The 18,583-nt window shown below is 42.4% G+C and overlaps 1 protein-coding gene across 2 annotated transcripts; it reads right to left on the bottom strand.

The window, feature by feature from the left end:
* Positions 1-9,813: 9,813 nt before the first annotated feature.
* LOC133553284 (rho guanine nucleotide exchange factor TIAM2-like) lies at positions 9,814-12,344 on the bottom strand. Of its 2 annotated transcripts, none has more exons than XM_061901309.1 (12): positions 12,152-12,344; positions 11,872-12,048; positions 11,731-11,799; positions 11,557-11,670; positions 11,386-11,494; positions 11,129-11,308; positions 10,967-11,070; positions 10,802-10,901; positions 10,694-10,737; positions 10,548-10,626; positions 10,379-10,463; positions 9,814-10,309 (listed from the first exon to the last, which is right to left on the bottom strand). In XM_061901309.1, the coding sequence occupies exons 1-12, from the start codon at positions 12,236-12,238 to the stop codon at positions 9,913-9,915; spliced, it is 1,545 nt and encodes a 514-aa protein (XP_061757293.1). In that variant the 5' UTR covers positions 12,239-12,344; the 3' UTR covers positions 9,814-9,912. The 2 variants fall into 2 exon arrangements, with proteins under 2 accessions (XP_061757293.1, XP_061757292.1); XM_061901308.1 differs by having other exon boundaries at positions 11,557-11,673; positions 12,152-12,343.
* Between the last annotated feature and the right edge of the window lie 6,239 nt (positions 12,345-18,583).

Below are 18,583 nucleotides of genomic sequence, written 5' to 3'. Positions count from 1 at the left end.
CCTAAATTCTGTCAAAATCTGGTAAAGAGTCTCAAATATGACCATGAAATGTCTTTAAAATATATTATAGAAGATCCATATGAAATGCTTAATTGTAAAATTTTACTATTATTGCATACAGTAAACATTTCTCTGCGGTGAAATGACTGATAGTAGTGCACTTGAGCAGCAGTAAAACAGCATTATAACAAATCAAATGCTGTTATGTTATTTCATACCAAATTATGTATTCCAATAATTTGAAGTCAGCTTGTCAGACATTGTAAACTACTTAGTTTTTTCTCCCAAGTTTTTAGAGGTAGGCCTGCGGACATTTAAAGCTATAAAGGTTGTCTGCTTACAGGGCTGCATGATTTGGAAACCTGATGTTCGATTGGGATTTAATTTTTCGAGGAGTAAAAACTACAAAAGACGACGCAAGGGCGGGAGTCGCTGACATCATCATGTAATTTGCAATGAAATAGGATAATAAAAAGGCTAAATAATATATTCAAAGAAAAATATCTGTGCCTTTAATAAATATTTCATCCTTTTCCCATTAATTCATGCCTTTTTGCACTATTTTACAATGTTTATGTTGTTTTTTGTAAAAAAAAAAAATGTCTACAATGTGCTATGCGGGTCCATAAAAGAAGCACAAATGGACCCCTGGCCACACTTTGAACACCGCTGCTTTACATATACCAGGAGGGCATAGTGTTGCCAAATGACAAGAGTGTCTCTATGCTGTGATTTGATTATGGTTATGATTTGGGCACAGATCCAGAGGGCCAAGCAGGAGAAGAACGACCTCCATGTGGTGTGGCTTGACCTTGCCAACGCTTATGGTTCTGTCCCTCACAAAATCATCCAGTTTGCATTGGAATTCTTCCACATCCCTGTTTCCATCATCAACCTGGTAACCAGCTACTTCAGGGACTTCCAGATGTGCTTCAGCCTCCAAGATTTTACAACAGGATGGCAGAGTCTGGAAGTATGCATAGCCATGGGGTGTTCCATCTCCCCAGTCCTCTTTGTCGCAGCTTTTGAAATCATCCTCCGCGGAGCCCGTCAGACTGTAGGTGGGATGAAGCTGCAGACAGGGCAGAGGCTTCCACCACTCCGAAGCTACATGGACGATGTCACTGTGGTAATGCAAACAGCCCCATACATGAGAAGGTGTCTGAAGAGGCTGGATGAGCTAGTGACATGGGCACGGATGAAGATAAAACCCTCCAAGTCACGAAGCCTCTCATTGCGCAAAGGCACCAGGAACGACAAAACCATATTTGTTGCAGGAGGTGAGCAAATCCCTCTACTGGTCAACCACTCCATCCAAAGCCTGGGGAGGCAGTACAATGCGGACCTGTCGGACAAGCATGCAGGCAAGGCAGCACGGAAACAACTCTCAGAAGGCCTAGCGAGCATCAACAAGAGCCAGCTCCCCGGAAAGTACAAGTTGTGGTGCTACAACTTCACACTGTACCAAAGGGTTATGTGGCCACTGAAGATGTGCGAGATTCCATTCTCAACAGCCAACGGGTTGGACACATTAGCCAACTCCTACATCCGGAAGTGGCTGGGCCTACTGCGTTGCTTCTCCGACACTGGCTTATTTGGGGCAACTTTACTGCATCTGCCGATTCACTCCATCGCCCTGGGCTACAAGCAGGAGAAGGCCAGATTGGTTCTCGAGCTGAAAGAATCCTCAGATCCTACAGTGAGGAATGCACATGTACCAATCCGAACAGGCCGGAAGTGGCAAGCAGGGCCAGAGGTTGCCAAGGCCATTGGCAGGCTCCAACACCAGGAGATCGTTGGCAGGGTGCAAGTAGGAAGAGCGGGTCTTTGTTGGGGAGATTCTCCACGCCTGTGGTCCAAGGCCACAAAGAGGGAACGCAGAGCCATGGTTGTGGAGGAGTTCTCAAGGGCGAACCAGGAGCAATATACCATCCAGGCCGTGTCTCAAGGTCGCCAAGGAAGATGGACCACTTGGGAAGGTACCATCAGCAGACCCATCAGCTGGGCCGACCTATGGAAGATGCCCCAAGCCAGACTCAGCTTCCTACTCAGGGCAACTTATGACACCTTGCCATGCCCCAGAAACATCCACCAGTGGTACGGCCAGGAGGAGAGCTGTCCCCTGTGTGGTGCTCCCAACGCCAGCCTGCAGCACTTGCTATCAGGTTGCAAGATCGCGCTGACACAAGGTCGCTTCAGATGGCGGCATGATCAAGTCCTGATAAAACTGGCAGAAATCCTGGAGAGCAGTAGACGAGAGCCCAACAGCCAACCCATAGCCAAGCAACGTCCTGTCATGTTTGTGAGGCCAGGGGAAGGCAAAGGAGACACCAGCCGAAGATGCCCCCGCAGTGTCCTCTCTCTGGCAAGGGACTGGAGTATGAGGGCTGACATTGGCAAACAGCTCCAATTCCCCTGTGAGATCACCACCACTTCACTCCGCCCAGACATTGTGCTGTGGTCTGCTGTTACCAAGTCTGCCATGCTGGTAGAGCTTACCATCCCCTGGGAGGCGGGAATCCAGGCAGCCTACGGGCGCAAAGCAGCCAAGTATGCAGATCTGGCTGCAGAGTGCAGAGAGGCAGGCTGGTCCACTACCATCTACACTGTGGAAGTAGGCTGTCGGGGCTTCGTCGGTACATCAACCATAAGGCTGCTCCGAGGTGTGGGATTGACTGGGGCTAAACTCCAAAGGGAAACAAAGGCCCTTGCTGAGGAAGCAGAAAAGGGAAGTTTCTGGTTGTGGCTGAGGAGGAGGGATAAGTACTGGGGGTCGAGGCAATAAGATGGGTCAGCTGCAGGGGGTGGCAGGGAGACGTCCCTGCCACCGCTTCGCCACCAGGAGGCGTTCCGGGGTTAAAGAGAGCGAAACTCCAATGAGCGGTGGTCCCCGGCTGATGATCCTGCAGCTGGCCCAAGGCGCTGTAGGAGGCGCGTCAGGCATACTTGCCCAGCAGAAACAACACCATATCTGTACAATCAATCCAAAGTGTTTTAGACATTTAAAAAAAAGTTACATCAAAGGGAGCCTATTACGCAGAACCAACTTTTCTTACACACTGGTTCCTGTTTTTGTGTATTTGGGAGCTACATAAGTCTGAAAAATTGGAGGCATGATGGAAATGATTATAAAACGATATTGCCTTCTTATATACTTCCTTCAAACGAGCCGTTCGGAATTTGCTGTAATTTTGACTTTTTTCCCAGTTGTGACGTCAGCGTCACAGCCCATGAAGAAATGGTAGAAATTTACCCGAAGTACTTTTTTTGGGGCGTGGGGGTTTATCCCGACTGCACTCGAGCAGAAAGCAGGGTGCACCCTGGACAAGTCGCCACCTCTTAATCAATACAACATTTTCACCAAAGAAGCAATATTACATGTTATATAGACCACAAGAAAGTGTTTTAAATGTAGAAAAAATATATAAAAAGCGACCAGCGGTAGGAAATGGATGGATGGATGGATGGATGGATGGATGGATGACCCCTTTAAGGAACATCATGTGCAGTGAGTGTCAGGCCTCTGCTGCAGTTGAGACAGGGCCGCCCCGACTACAGTGTTGGAGGCATCACAGGTCACAAACATGGGGCACTGTAAATAAAAGTGGTGAGCTGTGACTTAAACAGCAGGTGAGCACGTGGGTTTTCAGTCCCAAGGCGCGTCCTGTTTGAAGAGGGCACGGACTGGTGCGGTGGTGTCAGAATAGCATATGTCGGATGCGGTCATCCCCAGGAATGATGAGAGTTGTACGGGGGAGGAGACCTCTGGGAGGTGCTGGACAGCATCAACATTCGAGTGAAGGGGGCTCAGACCAGCAGCGGTCAGACGGAACCCCACAAACTCAATGGCGGGTGCAGAAAATGCACACTTTCCACCATTCATGGTGGTGTGCGAGAACCTGGAATACATTAGAGAGGCGGTCATCATGCACAGCAGGTGATGGACCTGGCGCTACAATGTCGTCCAAGTACACCACTACATCTGGGATGGCTGCAAAAATTGTTGAAATAATTTTTTGAAAACAGCTCGGGGCCAGAGGGTATGCATGTGTATTGGAACACACTCAAATGAGTCACAAAAGCTGTGAGCTTGCTGGCTGTCTGAGTGTAGTGGAACTTGTAGTAGCTTTGGCGAAGGTCCATCTTGGAGAAAACTGTAGAGTCGTGGAATTTTGCAGACAGTTCTTCTGACGTGGGAAGAGGGTGGGCATTTGTCCTGGATGACCGCACTGTTTGCCTGCCGGAGGTCGATACAAGGATCATCTTTCCTCCGTGCCACCACCAAGTTAGAGATCCGGGGTCAGGTGTTGACTCGCTTGATGATGGCCGCGTCCAGCAACTTTTGCAGCTCTGTCGTGATGTCATCACGCAGGGCAGACTCTGCAGAGGTTGAATGACAGGGTCAATGAGCCGTGGTGGAAAGCAGTGATGTGGCCTAGCCCGGCGAAGAGTGCAGCAATGGCATAAACACAATCAGTATGTTGGAGCCTGTATTATCTACCCAGCGTGCAAAGCCCAGCAAGTTAGCAGCATGTCGATATACTTGGAGGGTGAATACTGAGAGGGCTCTGGGGCTATAGCGCACGGAGATGGTGGGAGTCCCCACCATGCCAATTTTAGTACGTCCATAACCGTACAGCAGCTCCTCTGCTCCTGCTTTAATTGGTTGTCGTGGAGAGAGCCTTTTCACTGTTTATTCATTAAGCAGCGACTTGAAGGCAGCAGTGTCCAGCAGCAGCGGCAGGCAGACACTCTTCAGCTCGACAGTACACCACTTGAACGGTTTTGTGTGGGAGCCCACCGAGTGGATGTTGGTGGAGCTCGGGACTCAGAATTATCAGGGGTGGGTAGATCAGCACACTTTAGAAAAGTGGTTCATCCTACCAAAGGGCTGGTATCTCTGTCCTGTAGCTAGGCAAGTTGGTGCATGAGTAGTTGTCGTATGGATAGTACATAAAAAATACCAGCAGGTTTTTAAGTAAGCGCTTATCAACATATAACCATGATATATTGTGGTGCATACTTTCAATACTAGTCCAAAGTGGGCACTTCAATGCCAATCGTGTGGCCGTATTTTGCAAGAGTTGGAGCTTTTGAATATCTTTCTTTGGAGCGCATGACATCACAGTGCAATAATGGAGATGAGACAACACCATCCATCCATCCATTTTCTGCTTCCTGTCCCTATTGGGATTGCGGGGGCGCTGGAGTCTATCTCAGCTGCATTAATGACTGTAAAATGTGTTTGATTGAAGAATCCGTCATAAAATAGGCACATCTTCTAATATCAAAACCAGTCCTGCCCAGTTTGGACACAATCTTGTTTAAATGACCAGACCAATTAAATTGATTATTTAGGGTTAACCCTAACAGCTCTGTTTCATCTGCTTGATCCAAAGAAATACATTTTGAAGTGAGTGACAGAGGCTGTACATTTTTTATGTGTGTTTTGAGCCCAGAATAATGTATTTTGTTTTACTGTTTTTTAGAACAAGCCCATTACTGTCAACACAACTGGATACACAGGCCAGTTCATTTGTTTAGTACATTGTTTAAAATACTTATGTTAATAGAAGATGCATGTGGTGTAGAGTCATCTGCATACATAGTAATAGATGCTCTTTTTACATAAAAAAAAAAAAAAGATAATTAGTAAAAATAAAGAAGAAAATAAAGTTTTGTTGTACTTGTGCAATGACAATAAGAGTAGGCAGCTGCCTTGGGGAACTCCGAAGTCTAATCTCCTTACTATAGAAAAATTATCGTTAAAATACACCGAATGAGACCTATTTGTTGAATACATCCAACTAATTGCACAGTTCTTAAAAGCATGTGCAGAAGGCTTGCTTTACAGTAAGTCATGATCAGTAATGTCATGCGCTGCAGTAAAACCTAGTAAGACTGCACCAACATATTTTTTCTCATCAATTTGTTGCTGCCAATCATCAGTCATAAGTGTTGTAGCTGAAGGGTGCCTATTTGTCGGCATGCTGAAACTCAGAGCCAAGATTAAAATGGGAGAAATAGTTTAAAACTTGAGAAAACATAAGTTTTGCCATGATTTTACTAAGAACAGTTAGAATACTAATTGGTCTGCTATTGGCTCCTCAGGAAGCTGTGATGGGTATCACTTTGGCTATTTTCCAAGCTTGGGGGAATACACAATCTTTTAAACTCAGATTAAAAATATAACAAATAGGCTCGGCAATCAATCAATATCCTTTATTCAAACTGGTAAAACTTCATGGAGATTAAAGTCTCTTTTCAAGAGTGACTTGGCCAAGAGGGCGGCAAAATAAAGTTACAGGAATGCAGTAAATATAAAAAAAACAAACAGAAACAGCAGCAGTCACACAGTAAAATTAGAAATAAATCACACACATACATTAACATAAAAACAATTCTTAAAATCCATCCATCCATCCATCCATCCATCCAATTTCTACCGCTTGTCCCTTTTGAGGTCGTGAGGGGTGCTGAAGCATACCTCAGCTGCATTCGGGCGGAAAACGGCGTACACCCTGGACAAGGCGCTGCCTCATCACAGGACCAACACAGACAGACAGACAACATTCACACTCACATTCACACACTAGGGCCAATTTAGTGTTGCCAATCAACCTATCCCCAGGTGCATGTCTTTGGAAGTGGGAGGAAGCCGGAGTACCCGGAGGGAACCCACACAGTCACAGGGAGAACAAAATGTTTCAGTAAAAACAATTACAATGCACGCCATGTGATGAGGTGGCGACTTTTCCAGGGTGTGCCCCGCCTTTCGCCCGATTGTAGCTGAGATAGACACCAGCGCCCCCCGCGACCCGAAAGGGAATAAGGGGTAGAAAATGGAAGGATGGATGGAATTACAATACACAATAGAAACAGTTTCTCGATCCTTTAAAATGGCCTGAAATTTCCCTAAAGTGATCAGCTACGGTAACCTCGGATCCTTTTGTAAGTTATTTCATGACCAAGGAGCAGCATATCTTAAAGCTTTTTTTCCAAGATTTGTGTTGGCTCCAGGAACAAACATTCTAAGTATGTCCTACGACCTTAAGCTGTAGCGACTGGAGTCTCTACACATAAAAAAACACAAATGCGGGGGAACCAGAAGCAGAAGTGGTTTATTTATAAAGCACAACCATCGAGAAGACCTGCGTACTGATTAAGATGGACAATTTGCCTTTGCATATAACGAGCAATGGTGGACAAGGTCGCCACAACTAGTAAAAAAACATAATGCACAGATATATTCATTATTTTTTCCAAATAAGAGTCGGGTGCATTCATAATCTCCATAATCTAGCAAAGGCATAAAAGTGATCGGAATTAAGCGTTTCTAACTTGTAGAAAAAAACAGGACTTGTTTCTAAAGAAAAATCCCAATTCAATTTTAAATTTAGCCACAAGTTTTTTTTTAATGTGAGATTTAAGAAACACGTTTTCATCAATAACAATCTCCAAGTACTTCTATGTGACCATTTCAAGTTCAACCTTATGAGCAGTTAATATTTTTGGAGTTCTCAATGGCAATCGTTTGCCATTTGAAAATAACCCCACTTTAAATGTATGTGCATTTAGCACTAGTCTCATCTGAGTCAGCTGGGATTGAACAACATCAAAAGATGACTGCCGGAGCTCAAAGGTTCGCACAACACTGGGGAATGAACAAGATATGACCGTGAACACAGCATCCGACACATTTTCACAGAGATTATTTACATATATGCAAAACAACAACAGACCTAATATGGAAACCTGCGGTACACCATTTAAAACAGATAGGAAAGACAAAGAGTATCCAGCAAACTGGATGCATTGGGTTCTATCGGACAGGTAATTAGAAAATCACTTTACAGCCTGTGTTTTTTTTTCTAATGATATAGTTTACACCAGGGGTCACCAACCTTTCTGAAACCAAGAGCTACTTCTTGGGTACTGATTAATGCTAAGGGCTACCAGTTTGACACACGCTTAAATAAATGGCCAGAAATAGCCAATTTGCTCAATTTACCTTTAACTCTATGTTATCATAAATAATCAAATGTATCTTTGTGGAAACACTGATCATTTTATATATTTCTCACAATAAATATATATTTTTGATGACATGTTTTAAATAATTTAAAATCCAATCTGCACTTTGTTAGAATATATAACAAATTGGACTAAGCTATATTTCTAACAAAGACAAATCATTATTTCTTCTAGATTTTCCAGAACAAAAATTGTAAAGGAAATTCAAAAGACTTTGAAATTGGATTTAAATTGATTCTACAGATTTTCTAGATTTGACAGAATAATTTTTTTGAATTTTAATCATAATAAGTTTGAAGAAATATTTCACAAATATTCTTTGTCGAAAAAACAGAACCTAAAATGAAGAATTAAATTAAAATTGTTCATTATTCTTTACAATAAAAACAATAAATTTACTTGAGCATTGATTTAAATTGTCAGGAAAGTGACAGGTTTGCCCCTGACAGTTTGTTTATGTTTTAGTTTTTTCCTCTGCATTTGTCTGTTTCCTGTGTTTAGTATTTCCTGTCAAGTTCTCTTAATTTGTCAGCTTCCTGTCTTGTTCCCTGAGTGCTGTGTTCCTCCTCAGTGTGTTTAGTATTTCCTGTCCTTAGTTCCTGTCTAGTGCTCTTATTTTGTCAGCTTCCTGTCTTGTTCCCTGAGTGCTGTGTTCCCCTTCAGCTGCGGCTGATTGGCATTTGGCCACACCTGTTGCCAATCAGCCGGATCCTATTTGTACCTCCTTTGTCTTGTGTCAGTTGCTGGATCATTGTATTGTCATTTGTATTGTCGTTGCCACATGTCGCTCCTGTCGTTGCTATCGTGTCGTTTTAATGCAGCGTATCGGTAAGCTATATTCGTTTTGTTTGTACCTTACTGTCTTTTGTTCCCTGCTTCTGTTTTGTTTTCACTCTACAAGTAACGACTTCTGTTTTCCTGTTTGCTACCCGCTAGCTTCCACGCTAGGCCCTTTTTTGTTTCCTGCTAGCTTCTATGCTAAAAACCTTTAGTTTGTTATCTGCCTCGTGCTCGCTTTGTGTTAGTACCCTTTTGTTTGATTTTGTCTTAGTATCTTTATTAAATCATGTTTTCTCACTCCATGCCTGCCTCCATCTCTGCATCTTGGTGTTCGTCAACAAATAACCCTGACAGAAAGAAGAGGAAGGAATTTAAAATGTAAAAAGGTGTATGTGTTTAACAATCCTAAAATCATTTTTAAGGTTGTATTTTTTCTCAACAATTGTCTTTCTGAAAGTAATAAGAAGCAGAGTAAAAAAATAAATGAGTTTATTTAAACAAGTTAAGACAAAGTCTTTCAAAAATTTTTCTTGGATTTTGAAATTCTATTTGAGTTTTGTCTCTCTTAGAATTAAAAATGTCGAGCAAAGCAAGACCAGCTTGCTAGTAAATACATCAAATTTAAAAAATAGAGGCAGCTCACTGGTAAGTGCTGCTGTTTGAGCTATTTTTAGAACAGGCCAGCGGGCTACTCGTCTGATCCTTCCGGGCTACCTGGTGTCTGCGGGCACCGCGTTGGTGACCCCTGGTATACACTATACAGGTTTCTGGTTTTCTTAGTTATGTTAAAAACAATTTATCTAATGTGAAAGAGCAGTGATTACATTTATATCCAATTTTTATTTATGTCTTTGTCCTTTTGTGTCAGTATTGATGTTAAATGGTCTTAAATTGTATTCATTGTGGTCTTGAAAATGTCTTTAAGTCTTCATTTTGTGGTTGTTGAAACCTGCAGAAACCCTGCTAACCAATCACAAGGCTATGTTGTGGAAACACCGATCATAATCAGAATCAGCTTTATTGGCCAAGTATGTTTAAAAACAAGGAGTTTGACTTGTTAGCTTGTGCTCTCTTTGTTTAGAGGTTAGCCTGTTAGCATTAGCTTTGTAGCACAGGGACAGCTGTAGACGAAGATTCTAGCAACACCTCGTAGAAAATGTCCTCATTGGTCATGGATGTGATGCTGTGGACGCTGAAGTCTTTCTCTAGGTCTATGACCTCAGACCTGGACCTCCTTTGGTCACAGCTGCCAGTCACCACCGTTTTTCTGCTGAAGGTCAGCGTCTGCAGGTGAGCCTCCAAGTCTCTGGTCACAGAGCGTAAGACACTTGTCACCTGAGAGTTTAGCAGCCAACCACAGTCCTTCCTGTCAACAGGACTTGTCCAATGGGAGGACGGCTGGGGCTGGTTTATCCTCCTCATGGAGTCGTTGGGAGCTGGGTCTGCCAGGAGGTTTTGGAGGATTCTCACTATCTGCATCTTGCTCTCCAAAGATCTGCAGGACAAGTGATGTCACTGACAACAGTATCAGTCCAGACACTAAGACAAGGAGCAGTAGAAAAACCTGCTGCTCAGCTGGAACACCTCACTGGCTCCTCCCTCCTCAGACTTGTAGTGGATCAACTGCCACTTGCATGACGCCTCCCAGCCTAAACACAGTCAGGGATAGTGTAAACAATGTGTTTCTTTAGGCCCCACCTTCTGATCTGATTGGCAGATCCGTGGCCGCTGACCTGGGATGACTTGGAGTGCCGGGACAGGGATTAGCCAGCGTAACCTGGAGAGGTCCAGATGAGGCGAGCGTGAGGGGGGCTGTGGTTTAGAGAAGACATAAGAGGAAGCTGGATGAAAGAAGGAAACCGGATGGAGAGACTCTCACCATCTTAATGTCGCTGTATGCCAAGATGACCGCCCGCTGGAATACTGCAGGCAGAAGCACACACATCTTTCAGGTTTGAGCATCAGCTGGTGCTAATGAGCCTCATACCAAACAAAGTGAGTTCTGGTTCCTTCTTCAGGCAATCCAGAATAGGTTGAGGGTTGAGCCACAACACCGAAGAGTGGACCAGGAAGTCCCCCGTCGACACCTGAGCACAGGTCATCAGAATTTGCATGGAGACACTGTGTGATGAATTTTAAGAAGTCACCTGACCTGACTGTCCGAGGCTAGCTGTTGAAAGACATGTCCAAAGTCCTCGTATAACTTCTTCACCTCATTTATGTGACAGGCCACCTCCTCCATGGCCTGCAGTGCCTCTGTGTAGACACCAGCAGACATTAGATCAATGCTGCTGACTGCTGGTTGTCGTCTCACCTGTCAGCCGGATGTACTCGGCGCTTTTGGGCCGAGTGAGACTGATGAGTTCTCGCAGCAGAAGCGGGTACTTGAGAACTCTTTGAACGGGTTTGATGAGGAAGGAGTCCAGAGACGAAGAGTGCTGCTTGGTCAGGTTTCTGGTGTCCAGAAAGTGTTTGAAGGTTCTGTCTGTCCTGGCTGCAAGGAGGAGAACAACACTTCTTCCTGTGTGTCCTATACTTTTTATTTTCTTTTGGGGGAAATTATAGCCTCACCTCGCTCCAGAACCTTCTGGACTTTGACGTGGTTGGCACAGAAGATGCTGTAAAGCTTAAAGTGGTCAGCGTAGTGCAGAAAAGATGCTCCCACTGAGACGAGAACTCTCTGGAAGGAAAGTATGAAAGTCCACATTTCCCTCCTGAGATAAAAACTACAAAGATTCTCACCTTGAACTGCTCAGGTGAGTCCAAGTCTGGACTGGAGGTAATGTTGTCCTCCAGAGTTTGGAGAAAAACTCGCTGAAAGTCCAACATCTCAGGAAGGATACCCACCAGCGCCTCCTTCTGGAAGAGACACACTGAGGTTCTAATCTGCTCTGAAGAGTAAGAGGAAGAACAGACCTCGTCGTTACTGAGGAAGGTCTCATTGTGCAGAGGAGTCAGGTAGACCTCAAACAAGTAGACCAGATCCTGTTTGAGCAGCAGGACCACACCATTATTAGGATCAACGGGAGCATCAAGAGCATGCTTCCTGTACTAGACCTTCACGTAGGACTTCTCCGTGTCCAGCAGCTCTTTAAGGACTCTGTGCACACGTTGACACACACTCAGGTGGGCGGAACTTCCGGGCTGTAGGCCATCCTCTTTGGCATAGGACTTCCTGGACAGAAGGGACGCAACCCGACCTCTTGGAAAAGTGTGGATGGGCGAGAGTGGCCGCTGAGGGGGAAACATCATATTCATCACCTTCCTCACAGGCAACACCCCCCTCTCCAGCTCTTATTCCACGCCACATTCGCTTGCTTCTCAGACTGCTTCTTACCTCATCCAGAAGCTCCTCACCTTCCTCCTCCAGTGGCAGCACCCAGCACACCGCACCCATGAAAGGGTGTGGGGTGTCAGAGGTCATTAGGAAGAAGCACCATGCAAACACGGTCACTATCTTTCTCTGCAGACGCCATTAATCCTTCTGTGACTGAGGGAAGCTGATTAGCTGGCTGCTCAGAGGTCACATGACACAAGGTATTACCCACACACACACACACACACACACACACACACACACACACACACACACACACAGCTAGCAAACTAATCACCATCCAGATAGCCATTAATGATGTTGTCTCTAATCAAGGCCTAAACAAAATAAGGCAATTAGGCTTTTTAATTTTATACATCCAAATCTTTTATTGTCGATTGATGTTCTCATTCATCCAGGTCATTATATTATCAGGTATTGTATAGCAAAACCGAACTAACCAGTTGCAATCCATTGAATGCCATGAGAATAATCGTTTCTTATCAAAGCTGTAAATAAATGTGCAGTGCTGTTTTCAAATTGCCGCAAGTCTTTAACCATCATAATTGTTGCAATGGTTGCAATGCTTTTAAATGATATACTGGTCTTTATGTCATGATGGTAATAATATTTCACAGCAGCTTTAGGAAGACCAGTTAATGCTAAGAAGCAGAGTGGGTGGGGCTTGTTCACACAGCAGGAGAAACACATAAGCAGCTTTCCATTCTACAACAGTGATGTGTTGGTGGTTTGGTGTTTTGGTGTTTTAACTGGCAGTGTTTTCAGAAAGCTGACAGTTAATTTTGGTGCAGAAAAAGAGAGTTGGCATTGTAGATAAAGTTGTATTGTGTGAGTAGTGATATTGTAAAATATTGAATTGAAAAAATTAAATGTAGACGTTCTAAAAACACAATATTTTCTGGATCATGTTTTGCAATGCCAATCTTCATATTTTTTTAAACTTTTACTTTTTGTGTTGTTGTTTTTAAGTGTAAAAGGATTTTCATTATCAATTTACAGTTATTCCGATTCAGTTTTCTTTTATTCGCTTTCAAATTGCAGGCAGGGTTTTTAACTGAAGGGGCTAAAGGGTTTTAAAAGTTATTCCGATTCAGTTTTCTTTTATTCGCTTTCAAATTGCAGGCAGGGTTTTTAACTGAAGGGGCTAAAGGGTATTTATTTTTTACCCTTCTGTGTTTGTTGCATTTTTGCTATGTTTTGCTTCATGTCGATGAGATTGTGTGAGAAGTAAATAAGGACTGACAACCATTTGTTTTTAAAGTTAATAGTTCCACTATTTATTCTGTTGTACTGTATATTCTCAGCGTCTTACTCAGTAGAATTTAACACCGTTTTTTAAAGTGGTTGTTACCTTTTCAGCATTATATCAGTCATTATTGTCTTTAGAGTTATCGTCTAAAATGTAACCCTTTTTATTGTGAGTCTTTCTCCACGAATGCTCAGCAAATTCCACATGTTCAAGCTGCTCTCAAATAAAAGGATCCAAGTACAGCAGGTTGTTTAAGACTTTTAAAAAATGTTTAATCCGAGCCAAGCTGTATTCTCTGTGATAAAGTAACGAGATCGAAACAGACAGACTAATACTGGAAGAGTATCTTTGAAAAGGAGGCATCACACAACACCAATGTTCAATGAGCAGAGCATCGACTGTATAGGCATGAACTTATGTAGAGTGCTTGGACTTCTAGGACAGACTAAAGAGTCCAGTTGTAATTGTTGAAGGCCTTGAGAATACAATGACCTGGTCAATGAAAACATCTAAGACAAGCAGAGCACAGCAACCTCCCGAGCAAAACCCAGTAGTCATAAAAGCATCAGATATCCAAACAGTAGTGTCCAAGATGAAAAGCTGGACAGCACCAGTGACCGACAAGATTAGGCCTACTGTCTTGAAAAGCTAACTGTAGCACATGAACAACCGGCAGCACAAATGAACCAGCTACTAACATCACGGTGGTTAACTCAAGGTCAGACAGTCCTCACCATGAAAGACCCCAAGAAGGCACCAGTGCCCTTAAACTACTGACCTATAACCTGCCTCAGCACCACATGGAGGCTCCTTACAGGTATCATAGCAGCCAAAGTGAGCAAGCATACGGAACAACACATAAGCACAGGACATTTGCAATACCACCAGAGGAGCCAAACACCAATTATACTACTGCAGTTGACTAGGCAATCAACAGAGACTGTAAGACCAGAAGTAGAGTACCGAGAATGAGTCAACTTCTACAACATTTAGGTGTCATGAACAATCTTATTCCAACATTGTTTAACTTTCTAACCCAATAAGCTCTGCTCTTGTCCAACTTTCTCCAATATCAGCAACATTTGGCTAATGACAAAGCACCCAGCTGCTTCCAGCTTGATTAGCATATTTCAACATGTGCAATGTGTGTGTGATGTGCACTCAGGACTTGGGAGAGGGTTGGCTTTCCTTGCAGAGATTGAGGTGTGTTATTTCTTTTTTTCCCGGCCTCATTTCATGGTTTTGCTTGTAGCTCTTGAGCTGTAGACATGAAACACAGGAAGTGAACATGTTTATTTGTGATTGGATTGGAATACATAAGCACTACTTCTTCTTACTTCTTTTCAGTCATGATGGACTGTGTAATTGTGAACATTAGATGTGCATGTTCTAAATAAACTCAAACTCAATTCAAAGAAATAACAAATAATGATGATGATGATGATGATGATGAAGTCAACCCTTAACCAATCACGGACGATGACAACACTCCACTGGCTTCGACGCCAGTTTCGGCTGTTTTTCACAAGACTCGACACTGCAACATACATACAGTATATTTGCTGCAACAAGGCTATGGTATTTGCTGCAAAATTCACATTATATTTGCTTCAACATAATATATTTGCTGCAACACTACTTAAACATACTACAACATATTTCCTGCATTTAAACACCACGTTAAATTTGTGCAGATAATAAGAGGTGAGTAATATAGCTATTCAGTTTTCACAAACTTGTTCACTCGTGTGATGCCGTGTGTACACTTGTGGGTTGTGTAAACACGCTACCACATCAATACTTTGCACTTGAAATGTATTTAATGCAGTAGAATATTTACTACGTTTTTGTCAATTATTTTTGTGTGTGACTGTACGATGGATGTATCATAATATAGCAATATGAAATTTCACTCTTTGAATATATCATATAGCGTTTGGCCTGTACACGTCTATGTACTGTTCTGCATAAATATTAAATAATATCTATCTGAGGGTATGTGAATACCATGCGTGTCCAATATACGAATGATGGTTGTGTAAGTTGTTATTTGACATTAACTAGATCAATTCACCGCCATGCCCATCGCTTTGTGTGATGACACATTAATGCCTCATTGTACTAAAATGCCTCAAAAATTATGCGGTTGATTTTTATTTTTGTTTACACAATACGAAGGTCCTGGGTTCAATCCTAAACTGGGGATTTTCTGTGTGGAGTTTGCATGTTCTCCCCGTGACTATGTAGTTTCCCTCCGGCTACTCCGGCGTCCTCCAACCTCCAAAGACATGCACCTGGGGATAGGTTGATTGGCAACACTAAATTGTCCCTAGTGTGTGAATGTGAGTGTGAATGCTGTCTGTCTATCTGTGTTGGTCCTGTGATGAGGTGGCGACTTGCCCAGGGTGTACCTCGCCTTTTTCTCATATGCAGCTGGGATAGGCTCCTGCACCCTTCGCGACCCCATAAGGGACAAGTGGTAGAAAATTAATGGATGGATGTCAAGAAAGCTATGCTACAGCTAGGTTTGGTTAATATCAGCACTTCAGTCAATTATATCAGTGGTTCTCAAATGGGGGTACGCGTACCCCTGGGGGTACCTGAAGGTATGCTAAAGGGTATGTGAGATTTTTTACAAATATTCTAAAAATAGCAACAATTCAAAAATCCTTTATAAATATATTTATTGAATAATATTTCAACGAAATATGAATGTAACTTCATAAACTGTGAAAAGAATAATGCAACAATGCAATATACAGTGTTGACAGCTACATTTTTTGTTGACATGTTTCATAAATATTGATGTTAAAGATTTCTTTTTTTGTGAAGAAATGTTTGGAATTAAGTTCATGAATCGAGATGGATCTCTATTACAATCCCCAAAGAGGGCACTTTAAGTTGATGATTACTTCTATGTGTAGAAATCTTTATTTATAATTGAATCACTTCTTTATTTTTCAACAAGTTTTTAGTTATTTTTAAATCTTTTTTCCAAATAGTTCAAGAAAGACCACTACAAATGAGCAATATTTTGCACTTTTTTACAATTTAATAAATCAGAAACTGATGACTTAGTATTGTGTTCTACTTCTTTATCTCTTTTTTTTCAACCAAAAATGCTTTGCTCTGATTAGGGGGTACTTGAATTAAAAAAAATGTTTACAGGGGGTAAATCACTGAAAAAAGGTTGAGAACCACTGAATTATATCATCTGAGAAATGGAGGCAACTTACATCAAAGCTACAAGCTGTAAAAAGATAAAAATTGAATAAATGGACTGCCAATCCAGGCCAAAACAAATACATAAAAAAATACAATGACCTGGATACATGAAGACTTCCATACATACGGAGAACATCCCCAATGGTTGGTTGGTGTTCATATGATGAGTCACAATTGGTTAAGGTTAGAGGCGAAACGTTACGGACTGGCCAATCATAGGCAAGATAACTAGTAAGCAAAATCATAACAGACATGGGCTTATGTCACATGACGACGAGGGAGTAGAAGACAGGGGGACGCTTCAACCTGAAGACAAAAAAAAAAGGAAACATACTTGAGAATGGCAGGGAGATTCTCTCCTACAGATTAGATTTTTCCTTTAGGGATGAAGACGACGTCCAGCAAACCCACAATAATGTGTGTCCTTGGCCATAAATGCATAAAAGTATATGTTTAGAGAAAACAATGCCCAAAACCTTAGTTTTTAGTTGTTTACTCTGTAAACCAAAATCATAACTGCTCTCTTCATCTAAGACGTCCAACACAAATTTAGGAACACAGATTAAGGTGAGTTGAGTTCATTAAAGGTTTACTGCACATTACAATTACCAACTGTTCCCAGACGACACACAATTAATTGTTTTTTATTTGTTAATATATAGATGGATATTTTTTTATTTTTACTGTAGGTAGGTAAAATTTATTAGATTAAAGGGGTGGCCCAAAAAAGGCAAACTAAATAAATACATACAGTTGAGTGAGTGGATTCCTAGAGGTAGTCAAATGGGTTATACTTGTATAGTGCTTTTCTACCTTCAAGGTACACAAAGCGCTTTGACACTATTTCCACAGTCACCCATTCATACACACATTCACACACTGATGGCGGGAGCTGCCATGCAAGGCCCTAACCATGACCCATCAGGAGCAAGGGTGAAGTGTCTTGCTTAAGGACACAACGGACGTAACAAGGTTGGTAGTAGGTGGAGATCGAACCAGGAACCCTCAGGTTGCTGACACGGTCATTCTCCCAACCGCACATAGCCGTCGTTGTTGTAGGGTGTCCCCAGCTAAATGACAGATAGTTAATAGTAATGGACCCGTATTGTGCCCATTTATACACTCTCAGTTACATTAACATCGATGTTATACATGTGGGCCTGTAGATATAAATGCCGTCGCAGTGTAGCTTGCTACAATTCTCCAGGGATAGTTTCCCCTGAAGCTTAGTTACATTTAATCACGAATAACTTGTAGCTTAGTGTACTACATTTTCCAAGTTGCTTGCCTATCACTGTCAATAGAATTTTGTTTAAATACAGAAAGAGGCTTGAAACCCATCCAAGGCACATAAACATGTTTTTATCTATATTCAGGCACACAGAAAACAATACTAAAATCCTTCCTTTGCGTTCCTTCTTCTTTTCCTCATATTTGTGCCTATTCTCTTTCCCCCCCCTCTTCGGTCTGCCTTCTTCCCCATATTTGACAGGTCAGGTGTCCTCATCAAAGGATGCCACACGACATTTAAGGCCTACTGAAATGAGATTTTCTTATTTAAACGGGGATAGCAGGTCCATTCTATTCGTCATACTTGATCATTTTGCGATATTGCCATATTTTTGCTGAAAGGATTTAGTAGAGAACATCCGCGATAAACTTTGCAACTGGAGGAAAGCCCTGCCTCTACCGGAAGTCGGAGACGATGACGTCCCATGTTGATGGCTCCTCATATATTCACATTGCTTTTAATGGGAACCTACAACAAAAACAGCTATTCGGACCGAGAAAACGACAATTTCCCCATTAATTTGAGCGAGAATGAAAGATTTGTGTTTGAGGATATCGATAGCGACGGACTAGAAAAAAACCCCAAAAAAACGTGATTGCATTGGGATGGATTCAGATGTTTTAATTCTGGGAAATCCCTTATTTTTCTATTGTGTTGCTAGTGTATT

This window comes from Nerophis ophidion, linkage group LG05 (genome assembly GCF_033978795.1).
Source record: "Nerophis ophidion isolate RoL-2023_Sa linkage group LG05, RoL_Noph_v1.0, whole genome shotgun sequence".
Taxonomy (NCBI): domain Eukaryota; kingdom Metazoa; phylum Chordata; class Actinopteri; order Syngnathiformes; family Syngnathidae; genus Nerophis; species Nerophis ophidion.
The sequence above is the reverse complement of the archived record's forward strand: the minus strand, read 5'-3'. Positions and strand labels throughout refer to the sequence as shown.